At 40.5% G+C, this 23,862-nt stretch overlaps 1 protein-coding gene across 2 annotated transcripts; it reads right to left on the bottom strand.

Moving 5' to 3' along the window:
- Window positions 1–4,085: 4,085 nt before the first annotated feature.
- On the bottom strand, window positions 4,086–18,827 carry LOC112218541 (nuclear transport factor 2). Of its 2 annotated transcripts, none has more exons than XM_024379410.2 (5): window positions 18,684–18,827; window positions 16,973–17,094; window positions 10,028–10,099; window positions 9,770–9,868; window positions 4,086–5,007 (listed from the first exon to the last, which is right to left on the bottom strand). In XM_024379410.2, exons 2-5 carry the CDS (start codon window positions 17,069–17,071, stop codon window positions 4,894–4,896), a joined length of 384 nt encoding a protein of 127 aa, XP_024235178.1. In that variant the 5' UTR covers window positions 17,072–17,094; window positions 18,684–18,827; the 3' UTR covers window positions 4,086–4,893. The 2 variants fall into 2 exon arrangements, with proteins under 2 accessions (XP_024235178.1, XP_024235179.1); XM_024379411.2 differs by lacking the exon at window positions 18,684–18,827 and adding an exon at window positions 18,037–18,151.
- Window positions 18,828–23,862: the final 5,035 nt, after the last annotated feature.

The raw sequence follows: 23,862 nt of genomic DNA, 5'->3' as shown, positions 1-23,862 counted from the left end.
TTTTTATTAATTATCTTTGAAAGACAGGTCCTGAAAAAGGGATGTTTCTTTTTTTGCTGCATTTATATATACACAAACAGGACCAGTCAAACTTTTGGACACACCAACTCATTCAAGGGTTTTTACTTTATTTTTTTACAATTTTCTACATTGTAGAATAATAGTGAAGATGTCAAAACTGTCCAAACTAACACATGGAATCATGTAGTAAACAAATCTAAATATATTTTACATTTGAGATTCTTCAAAGTAGCCACACTTCACATGGATGACAGCTTTTCACAATCTTTGCATTCTCTCAACCAGCTTCACCTGGAATGCTTTTTAAACAGTCTTGAAGGTGTTCCCACATATTCTGAGATACAGAGAGACACAGCGTAGGTGAAAGGATGATCTTCACATGTGTGATTCCCACCGTGAAGCATGGAGGACGTGTGATGGTGTGGGGCTGTTTTTCCTTAACTTTGCGGTCCAACTCATCCCAAACCGTCTCAATTGGGTTGAGGTTGAGTGACTGGGGAGGCCACGTCATCTGTTGTCTAAAAGCAATGATGGTCTGTTGTTTCTCTTTCCTTATTTGAGCTGTTCTTCCCATAAATTGGACTTGGTTATTTACCAAATAGGGCTGTCTTCTGTATACCACCCCTACCTTGTCACAACATGATTGATTGGCTCAAACTCATTAAGAAGTAAAGAAATTACACAAAATTAACAAGGCACACCTGTTAATTGAATTGCATTCCAGGTGACTACCTCATCAATCTGGTTGAGAGAATGCCAAGTGTGTGCAAAGTTGTCATCAAGGCAAAGGTTTGCTAATTTGAAGATTTGTTTAACACTGTTTTGGTTACTACATGATTCCATATGTGATATTTCATAGTTTTGATGTCCTCACTATTATTATATAATGCAGAAAATAGTACAAATAAAGAAAAACCCTGTAATGAGTAGATGTCCAAACTTTTGATTCGTAACTCTGGAAGACCCAGAGTTACCTCTGCTGCAGAGGATAAGCTAATTAGAGTTAACTGCACCTCAGATTGCAGCCCAATAAATGCTTCACAGAGTTCAAGTACCAGACACATCTCAACACGAACTGTTCAGAGGAGACTGCGTGAATCCGGCCTTTATGGTTGAATTGCTGCAAAGAAACAACTACAAACCACTACACCAATAAGATGAAGAGACTTGCTTGGGCCAATAAACACGAGCAATGGACATTAGATCGGTGGAAATCTGTTCTTTGGTCTGATGAGTCCAAATTTGAGATTTTTGGTTGCAACCACCATGTCTTTGTGAGACGCAGAGTAGGTGAACGGATTATATCCGCATGTGTGGTTCCCACCATGAAGCACGGAGGTGGTGGTGTGATGGTGCTTTGCTGGTGACACTGTGATTTATTTAGAATTCAAGGCACACTTAACTAGCATGGCTACCACATAATTCTGCAGCAGTACACCATCCCATCTGGTTTGCGCTTAGTGGGACTAGCATTTGTTTTTCTACAGGACAATGACCCAAAACACACCTCCAGGCTGTGTAAGGGCTATTTGACCAAGAAAGAGAGTGATGGTGCTGCATCAGATGACCTGGCCTCCACAACCACCTGACCTCAACCCAATTGAGATGGTTTGGGATGAGTTGAACAACAGAGTGAAGGAAAAGCAGCCAACAAGTGCTCAGCACACGTGGGAACTCCTTCAAGACTGTTGGAAAAGCATTCCCCATGAAGCTGGTTGAGAGAATGCCAAGAGTGTGCAAAGCTGTCAAGGCAAAAGGTGGCTACTTTGAAGAATCTCAAATAAACAATTGGATTTGTTTAACACTTTTTTGATTACTACATGATTCCATATGTCATTTCATAGTTCTACAATGTAGAATAGTAAAAATAAAGACAAATCTATATATAGATATACAGTGGGGCAAAAAAGTATTTAGTCAGCCAACAATTGTGCAAGTTCTCCCACTTAAAAAGATGAGAGATGCATGTAATTTCATCATAGGTACACTTCAACTAAGACAGACAAAATGAGAAAAAAAATCCAGAAAATCACATTGTAGGATTTTTAATGAATTTATTTGCAAATTATGGTGGAAAATAAGTATTTGGTCAATTACAAAAGTTTATCTCAATACTTTGTTATATACCCTTTGTTGGCAATGACAGAGGTCAAACGTTTTCTGTAAGTCTTCACAAGGTTTTCACACACTGTTGCTGTTATTTTGGCCCATTCCTCCATGCAGATCTCCTCTTGAGTAGTGATGTTTTGGGGCTGTTGCTGGGCAACACGAACTTCCAACTCCCTCCAAAGATTTTCTATGGGGTTGAGATCTGGAGACTGGCTAGGCCAGTACCTTTAAATGCTTCTTACGAGGCCACTCCTTCGTTGCACGGGCGGTGTGTTTGGGATCATTGTCATGCTGAAAGACACAGCCACGTTTCATCTTCAATGCCCTTGCTGATGGAATGACGTTTTCACTCAAAATCTCACGATACATGGCCCCATTCATTCTTTCCTTTACACGGATCACTCGTCCTGGTCCCTTTGCAGAAAAACAGCCCCAAAGCATGATGTTTCCACCCCCATGCTTCGTAGGTATGGTGTATGGTGTTCTTTGGATGCAACTCAGCATTCTTTGTCCTCCAAACACGACGAGTTGAGTTTTTACCAAAAAGTTGTATTTTGGTTTCATCTGACCATATGACATTCTCCCAATCTTATTCTGGATCATCCAAATCCTCTCTAACAAATTTCAGACGGGCCTGGACATGTACTGGCTTAAGCAGGGGGACACGTCTGGCACTGCAGGATTTGAGTCCCTGGCAGCGGAGTGTGTTACTGATGGTAGGCTTTGTTACTTTGGTCCCAGCTCTCTGCAGGTCATTCACTAGGTCCCCCCGTTTGGTTCTGGGATTTTTGCTCAAGGTTCTTGTGATCATTTTGACCCCAAAATGAGATCTTGCGTGGAGCCCCAGATCGCAGGAGATTATCAGTGGTCTTGTATGTCTTCCATTTCCTAATAATTGCTCCCACAGTTGATTTCTTCAAACCAAGCTGCTTACCTATTGCAGATGCAGTCTTCCCAGCCTGGTGCAGGTCTACAATTTTGTTTCTGGTGTCCTTTGACAGCTCTTTGGTCTTGGCCATAGTGGAGTTTGGAGTGTGACTGTTTGAGGCTGTGGACAGGTGTCTTTTATACTGATAACAACTTTAAACAGGTGCCATTAATACAGGTAACGAGTGGAGGACAGAGGAGACTCTTAAATAAGTTATAGGTCTGTGAGAGCCAGAAATCTTGCTTGTTTGTAGGTGACCAAATACTTATTTTCCACCATAATTTGCAAATAAATTCATAAAAAATCCTACAATGTGATTTTCTGGATTTTTCCCCCTCATTTTGTCTGTCATAGTTGAAGTGTACCTATGATGAAAATTACAGGCCTCATCTTTTTAAGTGGCAGAACTTGCACAATTGGTGGCTGACTAAATACTTTTTTGCCCCACTGTATATAGGCTTCACTGTCCAAATACATATGGAGGGCAGAGTATACAACCATTATTGCTGTAAAAAATACCAAAATAAAAGGCATAATTTGATGTATGCCTGTTCCCTCTTGCAAAACTTCTCCAAAAGTACTCTGATGGCACAAAGTGCTCCCAATTGTCAAGAGCATCCTTCAATTCATTATTGGCTATTTATGCGGTATTGTCTAAAAAAAAAGACAGTTTAGGAAAAAAATAAATAAATGGGAACCTTATGTCCATATACACTGATGATACAAAACATTAGGAACACCTGCACTTTCCATGACAGACTGACCAGGTAAAAGACGTGATTCCTTATTGATGTCACTTGTTAAATTCTCTTGTGGATGAAGGGTTGGAGACAGGTTAAATATGTATTTTTTTGTTGCATTTTGTCTGCATCTTGCTTGAGAAAATCAGCGATAGAGCAGATCATATAAAACACTGTGCTATAGAACTACTGTCTAGAACCTAAATTGTTGTCCATAAAATGCCAAGACAATTAAAATAAGAGTGAGGAGGTAGGTGTAAGGAGAGAAAGGCAGAGGAACAATGAGCTGAAATCATTAAGAAAAAGTCAACTTTTATTGTGTATCGTGGCTTTAGTATTCATTGTCACAGAGAGCAGTGAGCAGGAAATGGAAAACTTGCTGGTCTGAGGGGAGGGTGTCTTATTGACCATATTTTCTATGATTCTTTGGATCGCTGTAGCAACCTGATATGACAATGAATGTTAATATAAACTTAACAAAATAAGCTAAATGTAGTTGTATACACCAAGGCAAGCCACAACACAAAAGAGGAGTAGGAGAAAACAACAGGATCTAAGAAATGTTGAGTCCAAACATAAAACTAAAATGGAAGAGAAAATGGTGCAGGTAGGTTGGTATTTTTTTCCTTTTCTGGCATCTTCAGATATTCAAGCTCCCCAGCATCATGCAGGTCAGCGTAGGGCAGTGTTTCCCAACTCCGGTCCTCACATACCCCCAACAGCACACATTTTAGTTGTAGGCCCAGACAAAAAAACCTAATTCAACTTATCATGGGCATGATGATTAGTTGACAAGTAGAATCAGGTGTGCTTGTCTGGGGCAACAACAAAAATATGTAATGTTGGGGGTACTCAAGAACTGGGGTTAGGAAACACTGGCGTAGGGAACGAGACTGATGGTTCTGTGAGCTCTCAGCAAAGTAACACATCTCAATTCAGTTGGAGGCATGTAGCCTATGTGCCTGTAGGTCTCTGTGATTGACATCTGGAATCCGGTGTAATTTCTCTAACAGGTATGGAAGATACAGAGGGAAGGTTGGGCATTTAGGTGTCGTCAGCCTTCCCTCATATCCTTCCTGCACACCTCTGGTGTCCTTAGCCGAAATTGTGCAGCGCGAGCCGGAACATGTCATTGGTGCATACCCAAGCATCATTAATGTTTTTCAGGATGAAACTCTGATGAAATCCCATGACGGGGTCCTCATCGGCCTGTAACACAAAGACAGAGCTTAGTCAAGTCACAGTTCTATGGCTGTGTATCCAATCCACAGTTGGGTACATCTCTGACAAGGGTTGATTTTGGCTGGGTCCAAGAAACACAAACTGCTTGCACACAACAAACACATTCCTGATACTCTACTATCAATTAACTTATCCGGAGTGGCCGCGTTGCTAAATTCTCTGGATGCCTCTTCCCGATTAGCTAAACAACCGAAGCTTCTGCACATGTGTGGGATTCTCTACTTTACGCACAGTCTGTACTCGTTTGGCTGCCCAGAGAACAGGATACTCTGGCGAATTTCAGTTATGATGGAGAATGGTGCTTGTTTAATCATGTTAGATCAAACCTGAATAAATGTTAGCAAGAGCACATAATGATAGTATTCTACATAACAGAACAGAATAGCATTGTATAACGTTACTGTGAGACAAAAAACACCACCTAATTTGTTATGGATTTCTGGATGATTGTGCGAATGGTTGTATTTTTCTCTCATGCGGCCTAAACACAACAGCACGCGCCATAGGCAAAATATGTGCTTTGATTTGTTAACACAATCTGCAAAAAAAATGATAATTGTACATCATTTAAAACACTGTACATAATTAAAGAAGATCTATACTGAACAAAAATAGAAACGCAACATGTAAAAACTGTTGGTCCCATGTTTCATGAGCTAAAAGAAAGATCCCAGAAATGTTCCATATGTACAAAAAACTTCTCTCGCTCAAAGTTTGTGCACAAATTTGTTTTGAATGAGTGTGCAAATGGCATGCTGACATGCAGCAATGTCCACCAGACATTGTTGCCAGAGAATTGAATGTTCATTTCTCTACCGTAAGTCGCCTCCAACGCAGTTTACGTCCAACCGGCCTCACAACCACAGACCATGTGTAACGTAACCACGCCAGCCCAGGACCTCCACATCTGGCTTCTTCACATGCGCGATCATCTGAGACCAGCCACCCGGACAGCTGATGAAACTGTGTGTTTGCAAAACCGAATAATTTTTGCACAAACTGTCAGAAACCCTCTCAGGGAAGCTTATCTGCATGCTCGTCATCCTCACCAGGGTCTTGAGCTGACTGCAGTTCAGCGCCGTAACCGACTTCAGTGGGCAATTGCTCACCTTCGATGGCCACTTGCACGCATCACCTCGTATTTCAGAATGATAATGCACGACCCCATGTCACAAGGATCTGTACAGAATTCCTGCAAGCTGAAAATGTCCCAGTTCTTCCATGGCCTGCATACTCACCAGACATGTCACCCATTGAGCATGTTTGGGATGCTCTGGATTGACGTGTATGACAGCATGTTCCAGTTCCCAACAATATCCAGCAACTTCACACAGCCATTGAAGAGGAGTGGGACAATATTCCACAGGCCACAATCAACAGCCTGATCAACTCTATGCATAGGAGATGTGTCACGCAGCATGGGGCAAATAGTAGTCACACCAGAAACGGACTGGTTTTCTGATCCACAACCTTACTTTTTAAGTTATATATGGGACCAACAGATGCATATCTGTATCCCCAGTTATGTGAAATCCATAGATTAGGGCCTAATGAATTTATTTCAATTGACTGATTTCCTTATATGAACGGTAACGCAGTAAAATTGTTGAAATTGTTGCATTTATATATTTATTAATAAATGCATTATTAGTAAATGCATATTACCATGAAATTAGAGGTAAAATGGTTGGCATGGATGTTTCACCAGTAAAATTAGAAATATTATCATTCACAATTTATCATTCACAAGTGAGAAATGTGAAGGGAGGGTGAGCACAACAATGTGTTTTTAAAGTAGAGCTAAAGAAACATGTGCAGAATGAGATAGACATTTCTTCTCTGGGGAAGAGGCTTCCAGGGGGAAGGGATGTGGGAGGAACGGGGCGGTTACAGTCAGTCTTGCAGTTAGCCTCAGCCTAATTTATACAATCACACTGCTTGTGACAAACCCCAATTCCTGATCAGGCTATTCCAGTCAAACAGAGCACAAGCAGGTGTGAACAAGCACTAATGGAGATAGAGCCGACAAAAAGTAAGTAATCCCTTTAGGTGTCAGTGGAGACAAGGCATACATAACTCTGTAAGGTTTACTGCTCAGTGATCATGATGGCATTGGCTCCTTCAAATGACACGTTGGTGTTCTAAAAAGCTTCTAACAATCAGCAGCTTGCAAGTTGAAGGTCCACAGTGAAGATCAGAGCTAGCATATAATGCCATTATTGCAGCTGAGACTAGTTGCGATAATTGGTCAATACAGAATGACTACGTTGCCCTGTTCAAAAAATGCAGAACCAAGAACAGATATAGCCCTTGGTTCACTCCAGACCTGACTGCCCTTGACCAGCACAAAAACATCCTGTGGCGGACTGCAATAGCATCGAATAGTCCCCACGATATGTAACTGTTCAGGGAAGTCAGGAACCAATACACGCAGTTAGTCAGGAAAGCAAAGGCCAGCTTTTTCAAGCAGAAATTCGCATGCTGTAGTTCTAACTCCAAAATGTTTTGGGACACTAAAGTCCATGGAGAACAAGAGCACCTCCTCCCAGATGCCCACTGCACTGAGGCTAAGTAACACGGTCACCACCGATAAATCCATGATAATCGAAAACTTCAACAAGCATTTCTCAACGGCTGGCCATGCCTTCCTCCTGGCTTACTCCAACCTCGGCCAGAAGCTCCGCCCTCCCCACAGCTACTCGCCCAAGCCTCCACAGCTTCTCCTTTACCCATATCCAGATAGCAGATGTTTTGAAAGAGCTGCAAAACCTGGACCCAAACAAATCAGCTGGGCTTGACAATCTGGACCCCCTATTTCTGAAACTATCCGCCGCCATTGTCGCAACCCCTATTACCAGCCTGTTCAACCTCTCCGCTGTGCAATCTGGTTTCCGAGCCGGTAATGGGTGCACATTAGCCACGCTAAAGGTACTAAATGATATCATAACCGCCATTGATAAAAGACAGTACTGTGCAGCCGTCTTCATCGACCTGGCCAAGGCTTTCGACTGTCAATAACCGTATTCTTATCGGCAGACTCAGTAGCCTCGATTTTTCTAATGACTGCCTTGCCAGGTTCACCAACTACTTTGCAGACAGAGTTCGTTGTGTCAAATCGGAGGGCATGTTGTCCAGACCTCTGGCAGTCTTTATGGGGGTGCCACAGGGTTCAATTCTCAGGCCGACTATTTTCTCTGTATATACCAATGATGTCACTCTTGCTGCGGGCGATTCCCTGATCCACCTCTCCACAGACGACACCATTCTGTATACTTCCGGCCCTTCCTTGGACACTGTGCTAACTAACCTCCAAACGAGCTTCAATGCCATCTCAGTTCACGATAACAACACCCACCCGTAGCACACGTTCCAGCAGGTATATCTCACTGATCATCCCCAAAGCAAACACCTAATTTGGCCGCCTTTCCTTCCAGTTCTTTGCTGCCAGTGACTGGAACGAATTGCAAAAATCGCTGAAGTTGGAGACTTTAATTTCCCTCACCAACTTTAAACATCAACTATCTGAGCAGCTAACCGATCGCCGCAGCTGTACATAGTCCATCTGTAAATAGCCCACCCAATCTACCTACCTCATCCCCATACTGTTTTTATTTTATTTACTTTTCTGCTCTTTTGCACACCAGTATCTCTACTTGCACATCATCATCTGCTCATTTATCACTCCAGTGTTAATCTGCTAAATTGTAATTATTCACTCCTATGGCCTATTTATTGCCTACCTCCTCATGCCTTCTGCACACACTGTATATAGACTATTTTTTCTACTGTGTCATTGACTTATTTATTGTGTTATTGGCTTGTTTATTGTTTACTCCATGTTGTTTATTGTAACTGTGTTCTTATCTGTGTCACAATGCTTTGCTTATCTTGGCCAGTTCACAGTTGCAAATGAGAACTTGTTGTCAAGTAGCCTACCTGGTCAAAAAAAAAAAAAAAAAAAAAAAAACAATCAAACAAGCCAGCCTTCACTATGATCTAGGTTCAGATTCAACAAACAAACCACATGGTTGTCCCAGTTTTTGGTCATTTCCCCCCCACTTTAACCAGAGTGTAAAAACATTATCTGGTGAGTAAATCTATTTTTTTTAACTCCCTGAACACACAGTAATCAAACTCCAGTATGAATAAATCCCTCTATGGCATGAGATTAGTAAAAGCCCAACTGAACCATGGTCAGTCAGAACACAGATCCTTACTGACAGTAAGTAGGGAGAAGATGGGGCATTAGACCACAGACAGATCAAGGGTTGTGCTGGGCAAGCCTGAAGAACTCATTGGTGCAAACCCAGGCATTGCTGAAATTTTTCTGAAAAAAGGTATTCTAAAAGCTGGTCATCATCTTGCCTGAGAGACAGACACATACAATAATATACAATAACCCTGACTTTTAAAGTACTTATCAACCTCGTAAAAAATAAGGGTGTTTGTGTGTAACACAGGAATGCCTGGTCCATGGCCTCTTCTATTTGCTTAGGCAGATAAATAACAGCATAGCTATTTATTAACTCGGTGAACAAATGGCTTGAAACTGTGGTGAAGCTGAAAACAGATGTACCTAGCTGTGCTTTTAACAATGAAGTTTGATCAAACAGACAGAACCGATACTCTTCATTTAAAGCAGGTGGGGATGTCTAGCATGCAAACTACTCAGCTGTTGGTTTAAGAAACTGGCAATATTGATTTTTACAGTGATATGAGAAATACTTACTTTTAGTTGTCCTACTACCATACTCATTATGCAGCTGTCAGGGGTGGGCTGGTGGTCTTGTGCTGTTATACTGTGAGCAATTTTTAAGAAGGGGAGAGTCTGAAAAGAAGAAATAAGAAAAATGACAGATGTATCAGAGACAAGCACATTCCACCAGGATGTCTACTGGAGATCCTTTTCAATCAGTATACTCCTGACATATTACTGAGGTATTCCATTCTGTCATCCTCAGGACAAATATTTTAAAATGTCACTCACAGAAAGTTTCTCAACAATTGCTGCCTTTCCCTGGAATTGCTGTCCTTCCCACGTAAGGCATGATGCATCAATCTGTTAAAAGGAAAAGCAGAGGATTGAATTCATCAGCAGAAGGCACATTGGTGGTATATTTAGGGTGGAAGAATGTGAAGTGTCCCGACTGCCAAATATTTTAAAAGCATGACTAACTTTTCTACGCATACTCAAGGGTGTGAAGGAGTATGTAATAATTTAGGCAAGTGCCATGTGGAAGCATAGAAGAACGGGCTCTGCTGCTCTGATCTTGTTCTTTGATGAAAATCTAATTGTTTGAGGCCAAATAAGAGAGCAACCAGAAGCCTTCCAGTAATACATTTTCATTATAATGTAAATGAGTCAGCTTGTGCAGTTCTCCTTCCATCTAAAAATGTAAATTGTGAGTGATTCTCATGAAACCAGTTAACCATGGCAGCAATAAATTGACTTCGAACAGCATAATGTATCTGCAACAGTCAACTATCATTCTGAAGACTAAGATACCTAGTTAGTGGCAGAGTGTATTATTTAAAATACATATCACATTTGTCTGACTTTAGTTAATTTTCACCCCAAATTCTCATTACCGAAATGCTTCTGGATTAAATCCTCAGGTCATTTTATACAATTTAACATATTTGAATAAAACCTTATGCTGTAGTTTGTCCATAAATAATAAAAATGTTATACAATGTGAAGTTTACATTAATCTTTTATATGCATTCCGTAAAAACACAGTCTGTGGGCATCTTTCTCATTACCGTAACAGAGTTTTTACAAAAACTCAAATTTGATTTAATAAAGTTGTATTCACCCATGATGCATCATCTAGAGTAGTCAGACGAGCACAAGTTAATTTAATTTCTTCACTTATATGCGGGAACGAGGATTTTATTCTCAAACACCCCCTTTAATACACTTGACCTTCACATTACCAAATTGACTAAAAACGTAAAATTGGGAAAAACTTGAGAACCATTACCTTAACAACATGGAGGCATGAAAGGGCTTTGAGATGTGGTCTATTGTTTGCAGACTCACAACGGCGGTCTCCTATTACTTGCAAATTGAACTAAGGGCCTCTCATTACCAAACACATCTCATTACCATATCATTTTTAGGTCTGTTTCGGTAATGAGAACCTTAATTTCGGTAATGATAATAAGCTATTTCTAATGTATGGGTGCGCTGTGCTGGTAACTTTTATTATTTACTAGGACGACAGCTTAAAGCTATTGTATAGATTTTTTTGTAAAACATCTATTATTTGACTAAGGTTGTCAAGAAATATGGGTGTATAAAAAACATTTAATTTACTTAAATCCACAATCTGTTTGTGCTTCAGCGAAGACCAACCCCTCCACTTAATGGAGGATATCCCCGGGTTTTGCCATGTCTACATGTTTTAGCACTTGCTCCATATCCCACATATTTCAATATTTTATAGCAGGGGTTAAAGTAAAATTAATTTCTTCCCAGTATGGACCTGCTTTAGGTGCACACGCTTGCATGCATATTTTTTTAATCATAGAATTAAATATAGGAATCCCTATCAATTCAATAGGATCTCTGTGGGCCTAGTTGTAAAGATTTGTCATTTAACTTTTTAAATGAATGACCTTTTATTGTGGCATAAACACAACCAGTCATGATGTTTTCATCTGATTGCCATACAATCACTTCAAAGGGCTCCTTTACTTGGCTACCTGCAAACATTCACCCACTCACATTTAACCATGGAAAGAAGTCTGGGAACATGACTGAATATAAACAGTGTAGTTATTCCCTCGCAAGGCAATCAAACAAGCAAAATGACAGAACAGGGATAAGGTGGAGTCGCAATTCAACAGCTCAGACACGAGACGTATGTGGCATGGTCTACAGGAAATTACAGACTACAAAAAGAAAACCAGCCACGTTACGGACACTGACGTCACGCTTCCAGACAAACTAAACACCTTCTTTGCCAGCTTTGAGGATAATACAGTGCCACCGTCGCGGCCCGCTAACAAGGACTGAGCACCCCCTCTCCGTGGCTGAGGTGAGTAAAACATTTAAACGTGTTAACCCTTGCAAGGCTGCTGGCCCAGAAGGCATCCCTTGCCACGTCTTCAGAGCATGTGCAGACCAGCTGGCTAGTGTGTTCACAGACATATTCAATAGCTCCCTATCCCAATCTGTTGTCCCCACATGCTTCAAGATGGCTACCATTGTTCCTGTACCCAAGAAGGAAAAAGTAACTGAACTAAATGACTACAGCCCCGTAGCACTCACTTGTCATCATGAAGTGCTTTGAGAGACTAGTCAAGGATCATATCACCTTACCTGACACCCTAAACCCACTTCAGGTAACATACCGCCCCAACAGGTCCACAGACAACGCAATCGCCATCACACTGCCCTATCCCACCTGGACAAAAGGAATACCTATGTAAGAATGCTGTTCATTGACTACAGCTCAGCATCCAACACCATAGTACCATCCAAGCTCATCCTTAAACTGGAGGCCCTGGGTCTCAATCCTGCCCTGTGCAATTGGGTCCTGGACTTTGACAGGCCGCCCCCAGGTGGTGAGGGTAGGAAGCAACATCTCCACTTCGCTGACCCTCAACACTGGGGCCCCACAAGGGTGCGTGCTCTTCCCCCTCCTGTACTCCCTGTTCAACCATGACTGCGTGGCCACACACGCCTCCAACTCAATCATCAAGTTTGCAGATGACACAACAGTGGTGGGCATGATTACCAACAATGACGAAACAGCCTACAGGGAGGAGGTGAGGGCACTCGGAGTGTGGTGTCAGGAAAATAACCTCACACTCAACATCAACAAAACAAAGGAGATTATTGTGGACTTCAGGAAACAGCAGAGGGAGCACTCTTCCCCCCCCCCTATCCACATCGAAGGGACAGCAGTGGAGAAGGTGGAAAGTTTTAAATTCCTCTGCGTATACATCAAACAAACTGAAAATGGTCCATCCACACAGACAGTGGGGAGAAGAAGGCGCAACAGCGCTTCTTCAACCTCAGGAGGCTGAAGAAATTTAGCTTGTCACCCAAAACCCTGAAACTTTTACAGATGCACAATCAAAAGCATCCTGTCGAGCTGAATCACAGCCTGGTATAGCAACTTCTCTGCCCACAATCGCAGGGCTCTCCAGAGGGTGGTGCGGTCTACACAACGCATCACCGGGGGCAAACTACCTGCCCTCCATGACACCAACAGCACCCGATGTCACAAGAAGGCCAAAAAGATCATCAAGTTAAATAAAGATTAAATAAAAGGTGTAAAACATTTTTTTTAAACATTTTTTACATTTATTTTTTATTTCAATCGGCCAAATCGGTGTCCAAAAATACAGATTTCCGATTGTTATGAAAACTTGAAATCGGCCCTAATTAATAGGCAATTCCGATTAATCGGTCAACCTCTAGTACAGGTGCATCAAAGCTGGGACCGAGAGACTGAAAACCAGATTCTATCTCAAGGCCATCAGACGTCTAAACATCTATCACTAAATCAGAGAGGCTGCTGCCTACATTGGAGACCCAATCACTGGCCACTTTAATAACTGGATCACTAGTCACTTTAAACAATGCCACTTCAATAATGTTTATATATCTTACATTACTCATATCACATGTATATACTGTATTTTATACCATCTATTGCACCTTGCCTATGCCTCTCGGCCATCGCACTTAACTAGGCAAGTCAGTTATTATTTCCAATGATGGCCTAGGTTAACTGCCTTGTTCAGGGGCAGAAGGACAGATTTTTACCTTGTCAGGGATTCGATCTTACAACCTTCAGGTTACTTGTCCAACGCTCTAACCACTAGGCTACCCGCCACTGATGATAAAAAAATAAAGGGTTATTTTTGTCAATTGCATTAAGACCAGTGATTTTAGTATTATGCAAGTCATTTGGGCTTAACAAATGACACCGTTTGATGATGTATTGTGTTAATGAATATCTAATAGAGCTCAGTAGTTTTTCAATGGCAAACTATGCAACACTCATTACCGAAACATGCATTCTCATCTCTGAAAACTTATTATGCACCAATATTTAGGAAATATATATATTTTTTAAACATTTCAGTAATTTTGCCTTAATCTGATAGTGTGCCCTTTGTTCTTTATTCAAATATCTGTGCATAAAAAGAACATGTATGCACAAGCAATTATGACAAAAAACAATATTCAGAAAAGGTTGTGTTGCAGTAATGAGAAATCACAAAATAATTGTTTATAATTACATATTTCAAGTTTAACACTGGCCTTTTCATTAGGAGAACAATGTAAAAAAAAATAGAAATTTATTTGTTTAAGACTTTTTGGAACTTTGGAACCTATATTTTGCATTTGTAATTGTGGAATTTGTGGTAAAATCAGGTGAAAGTAAAGCAGTACAGTCCAAAATAAATACTGGGCATATGCTGTACCAGTAAAACATAAGCCTATTACAATTTTAAAAAAAAGTTAAGTAATTTTTTGGGGGACTATTTACACCACTATTTATCATTAGCGCATGTCAGAGGCAGGAAACATTTGTGAATGAAAACAGGTGGTATAGCCTACGTTCCAAAATGCAATGTGGTTTGACGAGAACACTGAAATTATGCCAAGGCAGAGACGAGTGTCCGACTAAGAGGCGAGCATGGACAGCAGTGGACACATCAATTCTAGCCTAATGACAATCGCCAAATGTCATTACAATTCTTGGTGTTTTGTGTAACAGAGGTCTCTTTCCATTCACCACTGTTTGGAGGCTGGATACATGTTTACGAGTGGATGAAGGTGCACAGGGAGCCTTGTAAAGGAGCCCTTTGAAGTGATTGTTTGACCAATCAGATGAAAACATCATGACTGGTTGTTTATGCCACAATAAAAAGGTAATACATTTTAAAAGTTAAATGACAAATCTTTACGACCAGGCTAACAGAGATCCTATTGAATTCATAGGAATTCTATATGTACACTACCGTTCATAAGTTTGGGGACACTTAGAAATGTCCTTGGTTTTGAAAGAAAAGTAAAAAATTTTGTCCATTAAAATAACATCAAATTGATCTGAAATACAGTGTAGACATTGCTAATGTTGCAAATGACTATTGTGGCTGTAAACAGCTCTTCAGTTTCTTGGCAATTTCACGCATGGAATAGCCTTCATTTCTCAGAACAAGAATAGACTGACGAGTTTCCGAAGAAAGGTCTTTGTTTCTAGCCATTTTGAGCCTGTAATCGAACCCACAAATGCTGATGCTCCAGATACTCAACTAGTCTAAAGGCGGACAGTTTTATTGCTTCTTTAAATCAGAACAGTTTTCAGCTGTGCTAACATAATTGCAAAAGGGTTTTCTAATTATCAATTAGCCTTTTAAAATGATAAACTTGGATTAGCTAACACAACGTGCCATTGGAACACAGGAGTGATGGTTGCTGATAATGGGCCTCTGTACGCCTATGTAGATATTCCATAAAAAATATGACGTTTCCAGCTACAATAGTAATTTACAACATTAAGTCTACGCTGTATTTCTGATCAATTTGATGTTGTTTTAATGGACATTTTTTTTGTTGCTTTTCTTTCAAAACAAGGACATTTCTAAGTGACCCCAAACTTTTGAACAGTAGTGTATGTTGCTAAAGTTAACTAGATTGGTTAAAATTGTGGTACTGAAGTCCCATACCGGAAAGAAATAAAATATACTTTCACCCCTGGGTAAAATGCATAATATCCAATCAAATACAAAACAATAATTATGAAATGGATACCTACAGATCCGATTCTTAGTGATCCAAGAAGAATAATAGAGAAAGATGTGTTTATGTGCCAGTTTCATGAGAATCACCCTGCTACCAATAGGGGGCACACAAACAATACACTGAATCAGCAGAATGTAAAGAAAAGGGTACAATCAACAGCTTGCTTGTTCTCACAATTGAAAAATGGACATTACAATTATTTGAGCAGCTTAAAATATGTTACTATATGCTGTGTATTACACATCTTATTGAAATATATTATTCTTTAGCTTGGAAGTGTCCAAGTGGTATGCATATGTGCATGTCCTCCACAGTCTAACTTGATGCTTCAGACCCTGTTTCTTTGGCCCAAAAAGTTCCTCAGATGAATGCTTGTCAAAACTTGTTTGATCTAGCATCAGTCTCTGAAAGACATAAACCAAGTAAAGGTTTGAACAGTTACATTGAAATAAGGAAAGACTACGGTACATGTATTGATTGAACAATCTTCACTTTGGTTAGCGTTTTGGATAGAATTATCAGGGAGCATTTGCTCACAGGAATGGCGATATGATACAGTACTTTTCTATTTGAATAACAACTGAACCTTACATTAACAAATATTTAATTAATTGTTGAAATTCATTACTGAATTAGTTATTACAGATGCAGAGGAGGTGGATAGATGGTTGAAGGTGGAATAATGGGGCATTCATGTGCTCGTAGGAACTGGGAAGTCGTAAGTCCGACATGATTGTGTTCTAGAGCTGTTAAATTCGGACCAATTCTTCAACCAACAATATTTTAGGTAGCTTGATAAGATAGCTAATGTTGCTAATAATATAGTTAGCTAGCTTGGTTAACATTGACAATATGGTCAAACTAGCAACATTATCCACATTGATAATTTTGTAACAGTCAAAAACTTATGTTGTCATCATTTGGTTGAAAGGTGAAAAGTTATTGGTGAAAAGTTGCATCTTGGGTAACAACATTTTCTCAGTTTCCCCATTTGTAATGCCCACTTGGGAGGGTCATTCAAGTGAAACTTCCCATTCCTAACTCCAAACTTCCGATAGCTCCCAACAGCACGTGAACGGTCCATAAATACAAAGGGCTGACAACAGGACAGAGTAACTATGATAAATATTCATTGGTACAGATTCACATTCTGAGACTCACATATATTGCTCCAAGCTGGGTCCTGTCAGTGTCAAAGAGCTGGTAGTAATGTTGCACAAAGCTGGATCCTATCTGTTCCCAAATTGGCTTTTCCCCCATTCTGAATCACCTGGCAACAAGCACTAGTGGAAGAGACAATCTTATAAGTATAGACAATCCAATGGTATAAACCAAACTCAATAAATCTGGTCAAGAAAGACCAGGTAGAGCAGGGGTTGGCAACACTTGATTTTTAGGGGTATTTATTGTATTTTTTGGTAAAACATTTTTTAAATAAAGAGACTAAAATCACCAGGAATTCAGCACAAAATTTGTTTCATTTTGGAAGTATATTCCCAAGTATCCCCCCAGGTATGAAATGATTGTTATTTTCAAATACAATCTATTTGTAGGCTTAGTTGTAGTCAAATTGCATATACATATTATTAAGAGAGCACGTACAATTGTCCATGATCTGCCCTACCCTACAGACATATGCAGGTTAGGCAAAGAGTATGTAGGAAATATCTTTTGGAATTCAGTGCTTCAACAATACATTCACAGCACAAAAAAAACGGTACATGCGCTCCTAAAAAAAAAATAGCACTGTAGATAGTGTATTAATCTTTGGGTATTTTTCCAGTGTTCATACCTATCCTGACCATACTAGTTAACATTAGTTGGTCTTGTTTTGATAAGTGCGACATCAATGACACAGCGCGTCATGCGTCTCCCTCACGCACGATAACTTTATACGAGGCTTGCATACATACCAAAGTTATTCACATGAACCTAGTAAATAGTCCTCCATTATAGTCATACTTCAAGGACTATAATTACAAAAATGTTATATCCATCGTTTGACATTAGCTACAAAGTTTTTTATTTTAGTTAGCTACCAAGTTATACCAGCTAGCTAACGTTACTAGTAAACTAACTTTCCCTGTGATCGTAAGCTGACTTCTAAATGGACAGCAAACTACTTCACACAGTCCGCTCAATACGTTAGTTAAGTTAGAATGTCATCATGAACAATTTTGTTGGGATCTTTTGGCTGAACTCGCCAACCAAACTGGCTAACTCACGGTTTATAGCTCCTCTGCTAAACGCAACGATTTACGATAGCGTTGAGCAGCGACGACTACGGGCAGACTGGCGCTCCGACGTCACAACACGACCCATTCCAGCACCCAAACAGCCCGCAGTTACACGGAACAGTGGTGTGTAGCGGCGGGGTATTCTTTGGCCGCTGAAATGGGTCGTTTTGATTTAAACTTCACTGTGTGTGACATTGGAGCGCGAGTTCGCCCACACTGGTCAACGATTGAGTTGAGCGGCGAGTTTAATAGGCTAGGTTCATAGATAGCTAGCATAGGCAAGGCTAATAGCAAATATCCAACGTTGGTTGTCTGGCTAGCTAGCAGTCCTGTACTGCTTATCTAATCAAATATAATCACGGCTCTAAAAAAATAAAAACAGAGTGAAGCTTGATTTACAAATTGAATGGCACGTGGTTTCGGCTGCTAAAAATACATTTTGAAGCCTTTTTTTGGACCGGGCCCAGATAGAACATAGGCGTGTCTTAGTTAGCACTTTTGGCGAGCCAGCGCCTGTCAAAAAAGGTATATCAACTAATTCAGTCTAAAACATAATACGATACTATTGTTGCCAGAATACACATTTTTTTTCATTCATTATATCATGGAATGCTTTATACAAACAAACAACTTACCGCGGACCCAAAACCCGTGCCCCGGCTCTCAGTTATGGCGATTCCACCAGTTTATGGCGCATGCTCAGGACAATAATCTGTCCTAATGCTTTGGGGGAAAGGGAAATGGAGTTCTTCAATCTATACAGATGGTAGGTTTTAGATTTTCCACAAACACACACATTTTCCTCTTCAGACAAAAATATGGTACCTCTTATTCAGCCCATTTTGATGAAGGTGAATTACATTTGCTGTGTAAATTACATGACTGGGTAGAAAGGGCATGGATCAACATTACACAGGGTTTTTACATGGGACATCCACAAGATAGCACATTTCTATAATGGTATACTGCACCAGTGATCAATTTAATAGACTGGCGAACATCACCTGAGACGTATGTGATAGCTTAACTTTGGAATGCTGATGTGGTTAAATAAACTCTACACTATTGACACTGATTGTGGGAAACATTTTATTTACAGATCATTTCAGTAGAAACAATTACTTTGCAACGAGAGCAAAGAAAAAAAATACAGTAAGATGCCTGACAGCTGACACTTTCTAAAAGTGCATGAGTCCTGTTGTGGTGCAGGCCCAGCCCTGGTTACATCCGCTACCAGGAGGTGCTGCAGGGCCAGCTCTGTGTCCATTTTTTGTTGTCTGCTGCTCTAGCTCCTCCTGGGGTATCTAGAAATGCCATAGTTAGGTTCCAGTCCAGTGTGGTAGAGTCCAGAGAGGGGTCAATGTTCTTGAAGGCAGCCACAGTCACCTCTGTGAATCACAAACACAATGCCCCTGATGATCCTTTCAAAACTAATCATTAATAATGCAAATGTCTGTGAACAAGGGGTATAACACGTCTTTGCCACAGGTAACAGTCAGTAATGGCAGTCTAAGTCTGTTTCTTGTAAAGGTTGTGTTTGTGTGGTAGTACAGTATGTGACTGTATTGCAATAATAGCATGGATTGGTGCTATTGTACACATACTTCTATCAAAAAGGGAGAGTGCGGAATTATGTGGACTGAGGTGTGAAACTAGGGACTGAGAACCAAAAACGATTGGTTATTACCTCTGTACGTCTTGTGGGGCGGCAGGTAGCCTAGTGGTTAGAGCGTTGGTCCAGTAACCCAAAGGTTGCTGGATTGAATCCCGAGCTGATGAGGTAAAAATCTGTCGTTCTGCCCCTGAACAAGGCAGTTAACCCACTGTTCACCGGTAGGCTGTCATTGGAAATAATAATTTGTTCTTAACTGACTTGCCTAGTTAAATATATATATATATTTTAAATGTATAGTATCATTTTGGTGTTGACGAATGCCCTCTAATAATCTATAAACCCACTCCCCAGGCGTTTTCCCATCTTGGCTCTCCACATGCTGGTGTAGAAATTCTGGAAGATGGCTGCTCTCATCTCTCTGAAGATAAATACATTTAGAATAAATATTACAGAGTCAGAGTGTGTGAAATATTAACTGATTATTTTAAAAGCAAAAAGGTAACAGTTTACCTTCCCATCCTCAATGATCTTCTCCTTCCAAACCTCCTTGATGTTTCTCATATCAGCCTTCTTTAGCCTATGGTTCCCTCAACTCTCCCTCATAGCACAGGTATATGGGCACATCATCAGAAGTACCCTAAGTGGACACAGGCTGAAGACATTTTGACCATGCCATTCTTTTCGGAAATGTGTTGTTGATATTCAGGTAGTTAGAAAGTTCAGCAGGGAGGGAGGTTTACCAGTCCAGTGTAAAGATTGAGATCTTCTACTAGCATTATATCCAGACGCCGCTTGCTGGATTGGTCCTTAGAGAGCTCTGACCAACACTCACTACCTCCCAGCACATCTGTAATCACACAGTTGTGTAAATGTTCTGATCTAAAACTGTTGATAGTGATTCTGTCACAAAGTAAAACTCTACAGTGGCTTGCTAAAGTATTCACTCCGCTTGGCATTTTTCTTATTTTGTTGCCTTACAACCTGGAATTAAAATAGATTTGGGGGGGTTGTATCATTTGAATTACACAACATGCCTACCACTTTGAAGATGCAAAATATTTTTTAATTGTGAAACAAAAAATAGATACTAGCAAAAAAAATGAAAACTTGGGTGTGCATAACTATTCACCCCATCAAAGTCAATACTTTGTATAGCCACCTTCTGCAGCAATTACAGCTGCAAGTCTCTTGGGGTATGTCTCTATAAGCTTGGCACATCCATCATTCTTCATGGCAAAACTGCTCCAGCTCCTTCAAGTTGGATGGGTTCTGCTGGTGTACAGCAATCTTTAAGTCATACCACAGAATCTCAATTGGATTGAGGTTTGGGCTTTGATTAGGCCATTCCAAGACATTTAAATGATTCCTCAGGAATTCACTTGTGTGTCGCTTTAGCAGTATGCTTAGGGTCATTGTCCTGCTGGAAGGTGAACCTGTCCCAGTCTCAAATCTCTGGAAGACTGAAGCAGGTTTTCCTCAAGAATATCCTTCAATTCTGACCAGTGTACCAGTCCCTGCTGATGAAAAACATCCCCACAGCATGATACTGCGATGGTGTTCTCAGGGTGATGAGAGGTGTTGGGTTTGTGCCAGACATAGCGTTTTTCTTGATGGCCAAAATGCTCAATTTTAGTCTCATCTGACCAGAATACCTATTCCATATGTTTTGGGAGTCTCCCACATGCTTTTTGGCAAACACTAAACGTGTTTGCTTATTTGTTCTTTAAGCAATGGCTTTTTTCTGGCCACTCTTCCATAAAGCCCAGCTCCATGGAGTGTACGGCTTAAAGTGGTCCTATGAACAGATACTCCAATCTCCACTGTGGAGCTTTGCAGCTCCTTCAGGGTTATCTTTGGTCTCTTTGTTGCCTCTCTGATTAATGCTCTTCTTGCCTGGTCCGTGAGTTTTGATGGGCGGCCTTCTCTTGGCAGGTTTGTTGTGGTGCCATATTCTTTCAATTTCTTAATAATGGATTTAATGGTGCTCTGTGGGATGTTCAAAATTTACGTTTTTTTTTATAACCCAACCTTGACCTGTACTTCTCCACAACTTTGTCCCTGACCTGTTTGGAGAACTCCTTGGTCTTCATGCTACCGCTTGCTTGGTGGTGCCCCTTGCTTCGTGGTGTTGCAGACTCTGGGGCCCTTCAGAACAGGTCTATATATACTGAGATCATGTGACACTTAGGTGCACACAGGTGCACTTTAAATAATTAAGTGTTTAAATAATTATGTGACTTCTGAAGGTAATTGGTTGCACCAGATCTTATTTAGGGGCTTCATAGCAAAGGTGGTGAATACATATGTACACACCACTTTTCTGTTTTTTTATTTTTTAGAATTTGTAAAAACTTATTAGTGATCCCTTCCCGCGCCAATCCCGTTTGACAACACCCAGTGAAATAGCAGCACGCCAAATTCAAAAACAGAAATACTCATTATAATAATTAATAAATCATACATGTGTTATACATGGGTTTAAAGATTAATTTCTTGTTAATCCAGCCACAGTGTCAGATTTCAAAAAGGCTTTACGTTGAAAGCAAACCATGTTATTATCTGAGGATGGCACCCCATCAAACATGCACATGAAAATCATAATTCAGCCCGCCAGGCACAACACAAAAGTCAGAAATAACATATAATGCATGCCTTACCTTTGAAGATCTTCTTCTGTTGGCACTCCAATATTTCCATTAAACATCACAAATGGTCCTTTTGTTCGATAAATTCTGTCGTTATATTTCCAAAATGTCCATTTATTTGGCACGTATGATTCAGAAAATACATCGGTTCCAACTCCCGCAACATGACTATACATTATCTAATTAGTTACCTGTAAACCTGATCCAAACATTTCAAACAACTTTCCTAATCCAACTTTAGGTATTTTTAAACATAAATAATCAATCAAATTTAAGACGGAATAAACTGTGTTCAATACCGGAGGAAAACCAAGTGGAGCGTGCTTTCAGGTCGCGCGCCTCAACCACAACAGTACACTTCACTCGACCCTCATTCTGGACAGCCCTACTTCATTTCTCAAAGGAAAAATACCAACACATTTCTAAAGACTGTTGACATCTAGTGGAAGCGATAGGAACTGCAAGAAAATGCCTTAGAATTCTAGATTTCCATTGAAACCCCATTGAAAAGAGAGTGACCTCAAAAAAAAAAGGTTTGTCCTTGGGCTTTTGCCTGCCAAATAAGTTCTGTTATACTCACAGACATCATTCAAACAGTTTTAGAAACTTCAGAGTGTTTTCTATCCAAATCTAATTATATGCATATCCTAGCTTCTGGGCCTGAGTAGCAGGCAGTTTACTTTGGGCACACTTTTCATCCGGATGTAAAAACAGTGCCCCCTAGCCTTAAGAGGTTTTAAACAAGTTATTTTTTTCATTTCACTAAACCAATTTGGACTATTTTGTGTATGTCCATTACATGTGATGAAATCCGAGCAAGGGTAGCATTCCAGAGGGACATCAGAGACTGTAACGTTCTTTGCTTCACGGAAACATGGCTCACTGGAGAGACGCTATCCGAGGCGGTGCAGCCAACGGGTTTCTCCACGCATCGCGCCGACAGAGACAAACATCTTTCTGGTAAGAAGAGGGGCGGGGGCGTATGCCTTATGGCTAACGTAACATGGTGTGATGAAAGAAACATACAGGAACTCAAATCCTTCTGTTCACCTGATTTAGAATTCCTCACAATCAAATGTAGACCGCATTATCTACCAAGAGAATTCTCTTCGATTATAATCACAGCCGTATATATCCCCCCCCAAGCAGACACATCGATGGCTCTGAACGAACTTTATTTAACTCTCTGCAAACTGGAAACCATTTATCCGGAGGCTGCATTCATTGTAGCTGGGGATTTTAACAAGGCTAATCTGAAAACAAGACTCCCTAAATTTTATCAGCATATCGATTGCGCAACCAGGGGTGGAAAGACCTTGGATCCCTGCCTACAGACAGAAACTAAAACAAGAGGCTCCCACGCTGAGGTCTGTCCAACGCTGGTCCGACCAAGCTGACTCCACACTCCAAGACTGCTTCCATCACGTGGACTGGGAGATGTTTCGTATTGCGTCAGATAACAACATTGACGAATACGCTGATTCGGTGTGCGAGTTCATTAGAACGTGCGTTGAAGATGTTGTTCCCATAGCAACGATTAAAACATTCCCTAAC

Source organism: Oncorhynchus tshawytscha, linkage group LG19, assembly GCF_018296145.1.
Source record: "Oncorhynchus tshawytscha isolate Ot180627B linkage group LG19, Otsh_v2.0, whole genome shotgun sequence".
NCBI classification, from domain to species: domain Eukaryota; kingdom Metazoa; phylum Chordata; class Actinopteri; order Salmoniformes; family Salmonidae; genus Oncorhynchus; species Oncorhynchus tshawytscha.
This window is presented reverse-complemented; position numbering and strand designations above follow the sequence as displayed.